The sequence below is a fragment of the Conger conger genome, chromosome 3 (assembly GCF_963514075.1).
Source record: "Conger conger chromosome 3, fConCon1.1, whole genome shotgun sequence".
Taxonomy (NCBI): domain Eukaryota; kingdom Metazoa; phylum Chordata; class Actinopteri; order Anguilliformes; family Congridae; genus Conger; species Conger conger.
The window spans coordinates 58614764-58629617 of record NC_083762.1 but is presented as its reverse complement, the minus strand read 5'-3'; the positions used below and the strand labels follow the sequence as shown (position 1 = coordinate 58629617).

The 14854-nt window shown below is 46.7% G+C and overlaps 1 protein-coding gene across 1 annotated transcript in view; it reads right to left on the bottom strand.

Moving 5' to 3' along the window:
- clasp1a (cytoplasmic linker associated protein 1a) overlaps window positions 1-14854 on the bottom strand; it is a 92020-nt gene that overhangs the window by 22532 nt on the left and 54634 nt on the right. The window contains exons 18-26 of the mRNA XM_061236182.1: window positions 13275-13321; window positions 12478-12648; window positions 11519-11542; window positions 8485-8574; window positions 7089-7244; window positions 5207-5302; window positions 4271-4333; window positions 2292-2395; window positions 991-1014 (exon numbers count right to left, since the gene is read on the bottom strand). Coding sequence (XP_061092166.1) covers window positions 991-1014; window positions 2292-2395; window positions 4271-4333; window positions 5207-5302; window positions 7089-7244; window positions 8485-8574; window positions 11519-11542; window positions 12478-12648; window positions 13275-13321 — 775 coding nt within the window. The remainder of the gene's footprint in view (window positions 1-990; window positions 1015-2291; window positions 2396-4270; window positions 4334-5206; window positions 5303-7088; window positions 7245-8484; window positions 8575-11518; window positions 11543-12477; window positions 12649-13274; window positions 13322-14854) is intronic.

Below are 14854 nucleotides of genomic sequence, written 5' to 3'. Positions count from 1 at the left end.
AAGTCAACAGTCGGCCAAGCAAGCAAGTTTAAATTATATAACCGCTGACTGAAAGGGGGTAAAACGTTAATAAAATAGACATTTCATTCTCTAATGATTGATTTAATCAAATATAATGATTAACTAATTATCAATTAAGACTTTCTTATTTCTTCCACGTCACCAATGGAAATTATGCTTATGATGCAGACAGCAGAAATCCTGCTTTAAATAATTTAATTTGGTTCCTGTCCTGTTACATAAATCCCACAATCCTCCTGTTCGACAGGCTACAGTAAAGTCCTCCGACAGTGAGATTAAGTTCAGGATGATGCGGCATGCAGTTTGATGGATTACATTCCTTTAAAAAAGAACTTAATGAAAATGTTCAAATTTGAGATGCAAGGGGAGGGGAAATCGAATCACGGCAGTGACAGGGAGAATTCAAGAGGACACATTGCTGATGAGTTTAAAGAGCTTCAAAAAGCACCAAGCGCTCTTCTGTGAGCAAATAAAGGCAAAGTGAAGTGCTTAGTTGGACACAGCAAGCATTTATAATGACCTGCTGATCACAACAAAGAGGTTCTGTATGTCCAACCCAAGCATTGTCCATTTTCAGAACAATAAATAAATGACATTAAAACCCTAATCGAGGATTTAACCCAGTTAGGTGTAAGATCACAAATACTGTATGTTACTCAGTGAACATTCTAATGCTGATGTAGCAGTCACAACTGGTAAGCAATGGACAACACGGAGGTAGAATTTTTATTATTATTATTATTTTTTTAAATGTACTCTTCAAATGGTTAAATTAATTTTATGTTCAATACATCAGCAAAAGGGACATTTGATGCTTTTAGTGCCTCTGTATTAATCTGTAAATGGGGCTGGTCTCAGGTCTGTAGCTGTTTATGAGGGGAACCTGACATTCCTGATCCACATGCAGTCTCCATGATGATTAGTGAGTAAGATGGAGCGACAAGACCACGTGTAAATCAAAACAACTACCTTATTCCGGGAGTCTCCTAACAGCTGAGAAGGTTACAGAGAGTTGAGAAAGAGTAGACAGTTACTGTTTGTCAGAGACACAAGGTGAAAACAGACAGTCTGTCAACAAGAGAGAGAAAACAATGTTTCTACAAGGTAAATAACACGACCTCTTGACCCCTGCAGAGTTTTGTAATATAAGATACAACACAACACAACATACTGATGAGAACAGGACACTCAGCCCAACAATGCTCACCATATTCCCACAACTAGAGTGTACCAAACGCTTCGCTCACCTGAATATGGTGCTAGATACTATCTAGTTTGAATATAAGCTAAGCTTTATGCGGTAGGAAACTTGAATGGTAGGAAAATGGCAAGCATTATTGTGCTGAAAGGCCGGTTCTGGTTATCTTATGTTACAAAATTATCTGTAGGGGTCAAGAGGGCATGTTATTTACCTCAGAGGCCATATGGGCATTAACCTAATCACAATAAACAGTACTCCTCCCTTATGGGAATAAGTCATTCTACAGTCGGATATAGTGCAGGGACATAGCAAACAAGCAGGCTTCAATGATATTACCATTGACTGGCAAAGAGCTAAAAACATTCAGGTCCATTTCTGAAGGAAAACACATCTCAGCAAAGCAGCAGTTCCTGACAGCTTTAAGTGTTATTTCAATACTTCCAAATATAGCAGCTTTCATCAGCTTTGCTGACATCAAGACATTTTAACTCTCTTAGATCAGCATTGTCCTTCATGCCCCAAACCACTCCCCCCCTCTTCACAACCACATACAGTAAACCGCATTCGCTGAAAGAGAATTTCACATCTTACTCGTCTGTCACAAGAGAAATGCAACAGGCGCTACTGGATTAGCACCTCACAGCTAACACTTTTGCTAGCACAATCAAACACTGTAGGAGAAGCTGGGCCTACGCCAATGGTCTCAAACACAGTGCCATGGAAGGCCATGTCTATGCTAGTTTTCAGCCTCAGATCTAAGATTACATAATTAGTTCAGGTTTGGTGTAGGCTTGCATAAAATATAGAAAGTGAAATGTGCAGTGTTGTCTAAATAACAACTGTCGCTTATATTCTGTGCTTTAATGCAGTCAAATGCATATGGCTGAATGAGTAATTTAGAATCAATTATGGCAACATTCATTGCTTGGAATAAAAAGCTGCATATTGTACACACGGCCCTCCGTGGCAAGGAGTTTGAGACCACTGACCTACATGTTGCGCATTGCTGCAGTGAAACAGGAGCACAGTTTGCAGTGGTTACACAGCACAGGAAGGTACACTGGCTTACCAGGGCGTCCGCAACCGCGGCCTCCACCTCTGTCCCGGTGTTCAAAACCCGCATGGCGTTCACAGAGGCCGAGATCCGGGCATGGTGGACCAGCCCAAAACGGTCTGTGGGGTGGAGAGAGAGGGAGCGGGTGAGCTAGACACGGAGGCAGAGAACAAACCCAAAAACCGCCGCAGTGTCCCTCAACAGTAAAAACAAAATGGCGGCCGTCCTCCAGTCGTGGAGCAACTTAAAAAAGTAAGCGAAAGGGTGGTTACAGACAACAAAACTGAGGAGAATGGGCAGAGATGGAATGTGTCTATATGACTGGCGTCAGCTCCACTTGTCGGTTTTATTCTCTGGCATTATATGGCACTTTCATTACAGAGCTGTTTTTGGCCTTTAGCACTAGTATGGAGAGAACTCACAAATGTGTGCAAATACCTGGCCAGTCAAAACACCTGGCCATTACATTCACTTCCATTCACACCAATTCCAAAGCCAAAAAAAGATGAACATATTAAGCCTGTGATAATTAAACGTCTCCAGGAGACTTGAAAGGCCTTTAAGACAAAGAACTCTATTAGACCAGAGCTCAATGGGAATCTGTGACTTTTTCATGTTATTCCTTTTAATGTTTCACTTTATCAAACTCAGAATTGTGTGTGAAGCATGGGCACAGATAAGGCTTTGGCTTAAAAAGTCTGAATGAACCAATGAGAAAAATAGTTTGAGAAAGCAGCCGATTCGGTGTCCAAATGAAGAAGGGAGAGACCAAACCACCAGAACCCAGATGGAACTCCGTATGAGTGTTAAACAAAGAGATGCGGCTCCAACTCAATGGTAAAGAATGACTTAAGAAATGAAAAGGTGATGAAAAATCTGTGATACCTCCAAAACAAAGTGCCCCAAATCCCAGATATGAACACAGAGCAAGATATGAACACAGCGCAATCAAAATCAGAACCAGTAATCTCGTCTTAAAAGGAAAACTCGGCAAGCGCAAAAGAAACGGTTCAAATATGCAGAAAAAAGCACTTTCTGAAGCGGTAGGATTTCAGCCGATGCCTCAAAGAAAAATAAACACTAGAGCTCTACATGATTCAGACACAGCGTACATGAAGGGGTGAGTTTTATTCGGACTCTCCATACAGGTAAAATCCCACCTTTCAGCAATTAGACCAGAGTCAAATACATAATTGTTTTGTATTCAAATAGTTTTCTCCGCTTTATTGAGCTTGTTTGGTGTATTGCTTCAGTGTGTCTACCAGACCTGGATCAAATACAAAACTTTTCTACACTTTGCTGAGCTTTGGAACCTATGAAATGCTTTCAAAAATTGCAAACCCAACCTTCTGCCTCTTCCCAGTTGCACCAATCAAGCACAGAAAAGAATTTGAATCCAAAACAATTACGTATTTGACCCAGGTCTGTCAGAACTACAATGACACTTTATGGAAGTCTGTTCAGAACTCAAGCCCGAATGCTAGGAAAAGCAAATGATGACCAGAAAGAACTAAATGAAACTATGCAGTGGAAATAACTAAAAAGCAATAAACACATAAACGCATACAAATTAATATCTGCTGCAAAGAAACAGCCAGCTGAAATTAAATTCAGTAAAAACGAATTGCCGTACACAAAAATAACACCAATGAAGCTTCCAAATGAAAATCGCGTATATATACATAAAAACCTTCACTCTTCACATCTTTCAGACGATATAAACTGTACCGATAACGTCCCGTCACCCTCCACACCTCCCCCACTCCGGCCATTACCCTGGTAAATGCATAACGTGTTCCTAACACATTCGACACAGCTTGTGCGTGCATCTGCTCTGTTCTTATATCTGTCTGCGATGTGAAGGGTAGAAGTTATTGCTCTCTATCGCCCCCGATGGTGGACGAGACTCATAGCACTACGGACGCATGCAGATACAGGCCCGGCGCTGGTCGGACGCTACCGGGCCCGAGGCCTGGATTGGACATGCAGGTCACCTGACTGGCCGGAGGAATCGGCCGTGGAGAGCGCGCTGGTGGAACGGGAGTGACGTCGAGAGGCTGCGGGGGACAGGAAGGAGCGAAACCCGCCGGGTTAGTGACACGCGGTACCGCTCGCCCTGCTCGGAGTGGCGACCTCACCAGCAGGCCCTCCCCCAGTGGAGGAGGGGAGGGGTTCACATGCTCTGCCACAACCCCCCTCCCTCTCCGTGAATGTGACACACACGCGATACCGCGCCCATGACAACACTATGACGATGTAATGGCACTTCCTGTGTGACATCACTGCATAGGGGAGAAAGGCTGCATTCACAAGCATCGGAGGTAGAGCGTAAGGGGGGAGGGGGTCTTCCCTCTAGAGGACCACAAAGGTTAGCGCTCTACGGGAGCGCCAGAGTTAGCTCGCTACGACCGTTCTCTCATCCTTCCTATTGGTCAGCTGTTGCGTCTTCATCTTTACATAAAAAGCCCTGCCAAGATGCATTTTACAAGAAAAGATAGCTGATTCTTTGATTACGGTTACCCTGAAAACCCCACCACATAATAGTCCAAATCAAGAATGAAACAGGGTTTAGAAAATATATTATAAGATAAAGGTACAGACACATATCAGAAGCCAGATCAGGCAGGTTAGGGAGTACAATCTCCTGTAAGTATCAATAGAACATTCCAGAAGACAGCATCGATTGACAGCTGGGCACCCAGACGGGGACCCTGAAGGGGTTAGTGCATGCAGGAAGGGCAAGCAAAGGTGCAGAGAGGGGGAAGGGGGGTTAAAGAAGGGGTAGTAGGGAAAGTGGTCTCGTAATTTGGGCATGGAAAAGAGCCGGTTGGCCGGGGGTTGGGGGCTGGGGGCTGGGCCGCATGGGGGTGGGAGGGCAGGGCGTGTCCGGGTCCAGCTCGACGTGACGTGGGGTGACGTGGCGTACTCACCCAGAGGGGTGAAGCCCCGGGCGGGGCTGGTGTCCCGGCTGCTCTCGCGACTGCAGCCCTGACTCACGCTGGGCCGCGGGATTCGGCTGCTCCGGGCTAGCGTGCGGCGGGGAGAAGAACTTTACCACACAGAACACAGGCTGGGGGGAGCGGGGGCAGAGAGGCCCCTCCACGTTTCAGGGTCAGGGCGGGCGGGGGGAGGTGGGTGTGGGGGGGCTAGGTCTCTCAGAGACACGAGACAGCACAGGTTAGACACTGAAAGGTGCAGGAGTTAGAGCCGTCGTTAGCTGACATCAGTGCATTATTTCAAGACAAGGGGACAGGACTTAAGAACGGAGTGGGTGGGGTCACTCTTCAAATGCCAGAAAAAGTTTCTTAATGTTGTGTCATTTGCAAAAGAACCAAATTCAAAGCCAAACGAACACATTTTTAAAGACTGATTAACAAAAAAGGACTTGCCAAGAAATTATTTTACTCCAAAGGAACAAAAAAAACAAAACACAGAAAGCACCAAATCCAGGCTTCTTTTCTGCCCAATTCAGTAAAAGTGGGAAGGGAAAATGTCAATTAAATTAATTAGAAAGTAATATTAAATGAAGTAATATTTGTACATTTTCAATGTGACAGCAGAAACATTACCTCATTGCAAGCATCAGCTCGGCAGAAGCCAGTACTCAAAGAAACCTCTCTCCTGACCCCACACGGACTTATCTTTATGCAGCCCAAGAGACAGCGCTACCAAAACAAGGCTACATCTCGCATCGCTGCCGGCTTTCTCGCTGCCGTGACGATGAGCAACGCTTCCAGTTACGCGGCTACACGAAAAGACGGCTTTCCCGGACGCTGTGATGACAGCATTTCTCTGGATGGGGCTGACGACACACAGTGAGCTCACAGCGACACGCGCACACACAGATGGGTTTGGGAATGGAGGGGGGGGGAGGAAGGCCGGCGCGGTTAAATCAATCAACCGCAGAGATGGCGGGGAGATGGGCTCGGGCTGGCAGATGTCATAAACTGCAGACGATGCGGGACGTCAGCTGCACCGTGTGCGGTTTATCTCCAAACAGCTGAGACGTGACTTGTCTGAAAGGCCCCAGTGAAAGTGCATTCTGCTCTTTGCTTCAGTCTGTAGATGTTAGATAAACATCTTTGTACCAAGAAACCCTTTCCCTTCAGCGAGCAGGAGAGCAGTCGAGCGCCTGGGCTCTGTGCTTGGAGAAAGCACTCGTTGAGGATGCCGGAGGGAACAGTTAATGTTCTGAAGATGGTCTGCAATAATACTGTGATGTTGGCCCATGTTTCTGAGCAGGTTTTGGCATGACTGTGATTCCACAGTATGGAGCATCAAAGCTTTATTCTGTTATCTGCACGTTGCCTTCGGGAGGGTGGGGTGGAACAGACAGAGCGAAAGACAAAGAGGTACAGAGAGAGGGTGTGTGTATGTAGGGTGGTTTGTACGCTATGGGTGAGGTGTGTGTATGTAGGGTGGTTTGTACGCTATGGGTGAGGTGTGTGTAATGTCCATGTAAGGTGTGTGTGTGGGCTTTATGTAAGGTGTGTGTAGGCCGTCTGTATTGTAATGTGCCTGTAAGGTGTGTGCAGGCTGAGTGTAAAATGTGTATAATGCGTGTGTAAGGTGTGTGTAAGGCATGTGTAAGGCATGTGCAAGGTGTGTAAAGTGTGTGTAATGCGTGTGTAAGGCGTGTGTAATGCGTGTGTAAGGCTTGTGTAATTTGTGTGTAAGGCGTGTGTAATGCCTGTGTAAGGCGTGTGTAAAGCGTGTGTAAAGTGTGTGTAAGGCATGTGTAAGGCGTGTGTAATGCGTGTGTAAGGCGTGTGTAAGGCGTGTGTAAGGCGTGTGTAAGGCGTGTGTTCTCACCCAGGCCCAGTCTGCTGGGGCTGGTCTCGCGGCTGCAGCCCTGGCTGCGGGGGATCTTGGTGCGTTTGTCGGAGGGCGTGACAGCGGCGGACGCTCGCGGGACCCTCCCGTAGGCGTGCCCTAGGAGCTTCCCCGGGGAGCTGGACCGACTCCCGGCTGTAACCAAAAAAACACAGGGTCCCGGGACAGACCCAAAAAACACAGGTCCCAGGACACAACACAGTGTTAGAGACGGGCACAGGCTCCTCCCACAACAGACACACTCTGCCCTGCATGCGGAGAGGCTTCTGCCACCTATCAAAGCTGAAGTCCCGCCCAACGGGAGGAGAAAACGGACAATGCGTTTTCCCCAATGTTTATTTGAGGACTTTTAATTTGAAAGGTTACCTTTCATCGTTTCATTTAATTGTACCCCTCCATCACACTGATGGCTGACCCTGCTTGAGATAACAATAAACTTGTTTTGCCAAGACTCTAATGAAAAAAGTCACAACCTAAATTCAAAACCGGGACTAATGTTTCACCCATATGAAATGAAACAAACATTTATATGGGATTTAAGCTTTGATGGTGTTACAGACAATAAAAGTACTTGCAAGACAGACAAGGTGGGTTTTGAATCCGGGGTTTAACTGCACTGAAGAAAAACACAACAATGATTAAGACAAACACCTCAAACAACATTACGGACACCCAAACAAAGAAAAATAAATAAATAAGAACAAGGACAAATGCAAAAGCACAAATATCTGTGTGTCTCTGATGATCTGAGGATCTTCAGCAATCTAATACACAACAGGCAGGTGAGCAAGAATGAGCCATGCTTTGTCTGATGAGGTCAGAACTGTGGACCAATGAAAAGGCATGCAGAGAACCCCCCTGCTATCCTGGGGGGGTGGGGTTAGGGGAAAGGTCAGTTCTGATTGGATGAGGTGGGGGCTTACCACCAGTAGGGTTAGCTGATCTGGATCCTTGTGTAAGAAAGCGAGTCATGAGACAGCAAGAAGTAGCCAGTTATAAACAGCAAATGAAACGAGAGTTACCCAGCATGCACCGGGGTGAGTTATTTAGTGGCATCTGTCAAACTCAGCATCTCAGAACAAGAATCAAGTAGTAAGCAGAACATCAACGGATTAATTCCACCGGCATGCGGGGGGGGGGGGGGGGGGGGGGGGGGGGGGGTGCATCATTGAGAGAAGTGGCAGAGCCTCCAATGAGGATGCAGTATGACTCCGCCCCTGGGGTGGAGAGGTCAGAGGTCATACTGGCAGGTGACAGACGCAGGATGAGGATGGCGCTCGCGTGTGTAAAGGGAGGTGAGTTGTGCGCTGCGTTTGGTTTGGCTCAGGGATGTGGGGGGGGTCGGTAACAGGGCTACGCTGGGGCAGACACTCACGCTGAGACTGCGACACCACTTTGGCCCGACTGCGCCCCCTGCTGTCTGTCACCGTTGCGTTCGCGCCCACTGTGCTGCCCCGAACTCTGCCTCCGGGTGCGCACCGTCCTGAGAGGGAGAGGGAGAGGGAGAGAGAGAGAGAGAGAGAGAGAGAGAGAGAGAGAGAGAGAGAGAGAGGAGAAGAGAGAGAGAGAAGAGAGAGAGAGAGAGAGAGAGAGAGAGAGAGAGGGACACACAGAGGGAGATGCTTTAACTATGCTAACATGTTTCACAGAGGGCGTGTGACATCTCACAGACACCAACACCCAGGACAAGGAGGTGAAGATATAACTCATACATGTAATATTACTCATATGCACTGGCCACATCGCCATTAAACATCACTCAAACACACTGGCCACATTGCCATTAAACATCACTCATATGCACTGGCCACATCACTGTTATAAATCACTCATGCACACCGGTCATATCGCTATTAAACATCACTCATACACACTGGCCACATCAGTGTTAAATGTCACTCAAACACACTGGCCACACTGTCATTAAACATCACTCATACGCACTGGCCACATCACTGTTAAACATCACTCATGCACACTGGCCATATCACTATTAAACATCACTCATACACACTGGCCACATCACTATTAAACATCACTCACACACTGGCCACATCGCCATTAAACATCACTCATGCACACTGGCCAAATTGCTATTAAACATCACTGAAACACACTGGCCACATCACTGTTAAACATCACTCATATGCACTGGCCACATCGCCATTAAACATCACTCATGCACACTGGCCAAATCGCCATTAAACATCACTCATGCACACTGGCCAAATCGCCATTAAACATCACTCATGCACACAGGCCAAATCGCCATTAAACATCACTCATATGCACTGGGCCACATTGCTATTAAACATCACTCATGCACACTGGCCACATCACTATTAAACATCATTCATATGCACTGGCCACATCGCCATTAAACATCACTCATGCACACTGGCCACATCGCCATTAAACATCACTCATATGCACTGGGCCACATTGCTATTAAACATCACTGAAACACACTGGCCACATCACTGTTAAACATCATTCATATGCACTGGCCACATCGCCATTAAACATCATATTCTGTGAGTCCATACACAGTGAAGCTTATCAAGTCAGTGAAATATTCCACTTCATCACAGTTTCCAAAAAAAGGCCTAGGCCACAAGGTCACAGTGTACTCAGATGTTTCCGTGCGTCACATCTGGATTTATTCTCACAAGCATAGTTGTTAGGTAATTCTTAAATTAACAACCTAAAGCAAAAAAAAAAATTTTTTCCATTGCCTGACCCACATAATATCCCTGCCAGCATCTGGGTCAATGACTGACAACCTTGAAAATTCTATTTCATGCCATTTGACACTACCTCTACTCACAGAATGTGGATGGGACTTCAACCCTGTTCCCACTGGAATGACATACATCATTCAAACTAGGACATGCAATATAATGCCGTCAATCCAAATAAGCCTCTAATTTCAACTTTGGCTATCTGTCTAGACCAGGGGTCGGCAACCCTGGTCCTGGAGAGCCGCAGGGTGTGCTGGCTTTCGTTGTTACTTGGCATTAATTGATCAATGAAAGCCGTTGATTGCACAGTTAACTCACCTCACCTGGTTTCTTGGGTCTGAATCGGTTGCTTATTTTAAGGTGGAGACGAAAGCCAGCACACCCTGCGGCTCTCCAGGACCAGGGTTGCCGACCCCTGGTCTAGACACTCTTGTCACATTAGTTCTGTTTGTGAATTTGTGTTAAAAAAAGTTCTGTTTTGCAACAGGTGTTGCAGAACAAGGTCATTAAACGTCACTGCAATCCTATAAAATGCTCTCTGCAAAACATACACAGAGTTATCTTTACTTGCTAAGTCTAAAACAAAATGGCAGATCACACCCACAATGTTCTCTAATAGAGGGCTCCATTCAGCCCACCCTGGCTGGGGTGAGATCCTGAGGAGGTATTTGGGGTGGAAAACCCTGTAGGTATTTTTTTTTGGGGGGGGCTGTCTTGGTATTTGGGGTGGAGGACCTTGTAGGTATTTGGGGTGGAAAACCCTGTAGGTATTTTTTTGGGGGGGGGGGGGGCTGTCTTGGTATTTGGGGTGGAGGACCTTGTAGGTATTTGGGGTGGAGGACATTGTGTAGCTATTTGGGGGGTTGGACCCTGTCGTGGTATTTGGGGTGGGGGACCCTGAAGGTATTTTGGGTGGAGGACATTGTGTAGATATTTGGGGTGATGGACACTGTAGGTATTTTGGGTGGAGGACCCTGTAGGTATTTTGGGTGGAGGACCCTATAGGCATTTAGGGTGGAGGACCCTATAGGTATTTTGGGTGGAGGACCCTATAGGCATTTAGGTTGGAGGACATTGTGTAGATATTTGGGGTGGCCAACAGCTCTCCTACAAGGAGACACCCAAAGAAACCACAGTACCTCTGAGCACATTCAGATCCCATCTTGTGTAGCATTGATGTAGCTCCATAGTATTAGTTGTAATTAAGCTGTAAATTTAGCTTTTCTACCAGCCTAAATTTGTATTTGGGCAACCGTCCAACATCACAAACAGTTGCATCATCAGGGCACCCACAGACATATAGCAAACACAATAAAATCACAATCAAACCCAACGGACACAGTTCGACGGGTTAACATGGTACCGCAGGGGGCTACATGGACATTAACACACAGTGAGACTGCACTCTATTTGGGGAGAACAGGACAGAAAATATGATGTTGAAACTGACTGAAGCCGGGGCCGTCCATACAGGTGGAGGGGGGGGGGGGGGATCTTGGCGCCGGAGACATTGATAATTTGGGGAGGGGGGCTCGGGTGGGGGTCGACACCATGCAGACAGTCCATGCAGAGTTCTACGGATGAGCGGCGAGTAAAAGGCGGACACAGACCGAGGAGAGGGTCGGGGACGGGCGGAGCGCTCCACCACAGACAAACACACACGCTTACCCTCGGGTCTACCCGACGTGCCGTCTTTGGGCAAAAATCAAAAGCAGCGGAGTGGTACGGGGTGGGTAAGAAGGAGAGGAGAATTAGTATCGATTAGCCAGGAGAAGTAAGAGGGGGGGGCACAGGAAATAAGTTTTTAGCACAAAACAGGACTGGATTCAGTCAACATCCAACCACAACGATTAAGAATGTGAGATTTTTCTTCACGAACACAGTTTGGCAAGTTGAGCGGTTGATAAATCCAAGTCGCCGAACTGTGTTCGTGAATAAAAAGCGTCACGCTTGTCTTTATTTGGAAGTTGAGCAGAAATGTTGACTGAATACAGGCCTGAGTTAAATCCCAATAAAGAGAGACGATTTGGTGAGCCTTGAGCAAGTCCATCATGTGCTGCCTTAAGTCAATGTAAGTTCATAACACAGTTAGTGGCATGAAATTGTAAAAGTATTGTAAAGTAAAGTTAAACAGAAACAACAAAAATATCAAACTTTGAAACTAGCAGAAGGACTTGCTAATTTAAAACCCAAGACTTAACTTTTCCGTTACCCGGTGTAGTGCAGTTTTCAGAAATGAAACCATAAAATAAGATGTTTTTTGTTGTTGCTTAACTGAACAGTGAAACAAACAAAAATAAAAAGTTGATTGAATAAAAACTCCTTTACATTCCGGAACAGTCCGAAAGACTCCTGGCCTAAACCATAAATTACAGTAAACGCCCAGAAAAAGTGCCCAAGCGCTTATCAGTGATAAAGCCCATCACTTGTTCCTCCCCACTGCACAGTTTAATGGGGTCTGTGGAATCTGTCAGGTTTTATTAATGTCCTGATCTGACCGTAAAAGCCAGCAATTTTCAAGTTTTTTCATCTTTAATTAAAACGTGAGCTAAGGGGGAGATTAATGGCAGCCCCGTCCTGCCGTTGGGGGTGCTGCAGGGGGCGGTGTTAGGGCCGGTGGATGTTACCTAAAGAGGCGTAGGACCCCGGGGGGAGGGCGGCAGCTGAGCTGAAGGGCGAGGCGGAGGGCACGGCCACCATCCTGTGCTTGGCGCTGGCGGCGGCGTTGACGTCGATGTCGCTGCGGGAGCGCTGCAGGGAGCCGGGGGTCGACGACACCCTGGGGGTCACCCCTTTGCCTTTGAGAGGGGGGGGGGGGGGGAGAGGGGGGGGCAGTGTTAGACAAACTATCCTCTAAGAGAAAACATCCTATCTTTCCTTGACAGCTGGGCTCACTTCATGAAATACCTTGAGAGTGGACTCCTCTGTAGACCCCGCTCCATTCCCCATTTCATCACCATATCCAGCCATTTCAATAACCAATACGTCAAGCACCTCACCAGCATTACCATTACATTACATTACATTACAATGTGCTCTCTCATACTGCTTTGTTATCTCTGCATTTTTGTCCGTTCTGTTCTATTTTTTGTTTTGTATTTTGTCATGTGTGATGCCTCTGTGTGTAATTTTGTGAATTAAGTTGACCACCCTAGAGGGGGGGTGGTGGTGACAAACTATCTTTCATCTAACACACACACTTTGAGCAGAGAACCAGGCAAGACTTACAATTTACCGATATACTATTCAACAATATTTAGATGACAATAAACAGTGCATGCAAGGATGTTTTACATTTTGAAAAATAAATACGAAAATCAATGTTTCATCATGGGGGAAAAAAACATCAGATAAGAAGTGGCCCAAGTGAAATTAACATTTTTACTACGACTATGACCAAAAGATAAAATCTGTGTCTCCTTACTTCGGCTTATGCTGCTTCCAATGTGACTCTTAACCGACAGGGGACGGCTGTGGAGAGAAGAACGTAATATCACACAGGGAGAAACTGTAAAACGGTCTCTCACCCACACACCGCTTACGCGCACACACACGCACGCACGCACGCACGCACGCACGCACGCACACTACAGCAGAGTATTGAGCATGCGTAAAGGTGTAGTTGAGGGTAAGTGGTGGGAAAAGGGGAGGGCAGTTACTCTCCCTCTAGAACCAGACCGTCCATCTGTCCATTTCAAATTAACTTTGTTCATAAGCATAAGAAATACCCCGCAGATTCAAAAAGTAACACACAGGCAATCCTTCTCAGGGGGGACCTACTGAAGCTTGAAGCTCCACGTCTCTGAATTGCTCTGACATTTTCTGGCCTGACCTTTCCAGACGCAAAAGCTCATTTTCTGAACATTGCATAATTAAGAAAATAGACATTTATAAAAAACGCTGAATATATAGACGTTATTAGAGGGGGGGCTGTCCCCCACGCTTTTACAGACGGTTGTAACATAAACTTCACCCCCGCCCCACCCCACCCCCACACACGACACCCCTGCTGTGTTTGAAAATTAAATTACGCTCCTGACTGAATGTTCCAGAATGGACCTGAATGCAGACCAGAAACCAGAATTACAGCCTGAGCACAACTGAAAACGCAGCCCGTTCAGAAAGAGCCAGAAAAAGGGAGAGGTCATCCCCAAAAGGCCAGGGCTGTTGCACATTGACCAATTAAAAGTAGCACCAACAGAACCGGTAACACCTCACAGAAGTTGAAACGCTGTTCCAGTCGAATATGAGGTCACCCGCTGACAGACAGCGGGGATGCGTTAAACAGACACAAACATCGGTCAACTGAAGTCAGCCCCCCTCTGCTGAAAGCCATCCAATCAGCTCGCAGTAATTCTGAAGACGACGGATCGGCTCCAATCAGAATCACACTGCCAGTGGCCTAGGTCTTACCCCTAAAAAAAGGTTTTTGCTCGCTCGCGACTGAAGCACGGAAACAGATAAGGTCACATACTGGGCCCGGCTGGGGTGGGGGAGATCGTTAACTTTGACTGAAGAGCTCGTCAGCTGCCGTCGAAAGCTACGAATTTCCCAGAGGCCTTTGATTTTGCGGTCATTACCGCGGTGGCAGCGATGAAGCGGCAAGTCAGGGGAGATTAGCCGCCCTCCGACGTGGGATCGATAAACGCTCCCCTCGGAAGCGCTCATCTCCTTCACTGCGCTATCGAGCGCACAGCCCGACGACCCCTCCCCGCCCCTTCCCCCACCCCGTCCCCCCGATGTCTGAACGCTGGAATTTTATCACCATCTCGCCATAATGTGGGGGTTTATTGCAGAGCTGTTCTGTACGGTTTAAGGCTGGATGGATGACACGGATTTATGGCCGCTGTGTAAATAAATTTCACATCTCACTCTATACAGAGGCTGTTACAGTGCTGAGCATGCTAACACTCAGAGCTGGCTAACAGTGTGAGCACATTACTCCACATTACTGAGCACGCTAACGCTGCAAATAGGTAAACGCTGTGAACACATCAACAATGT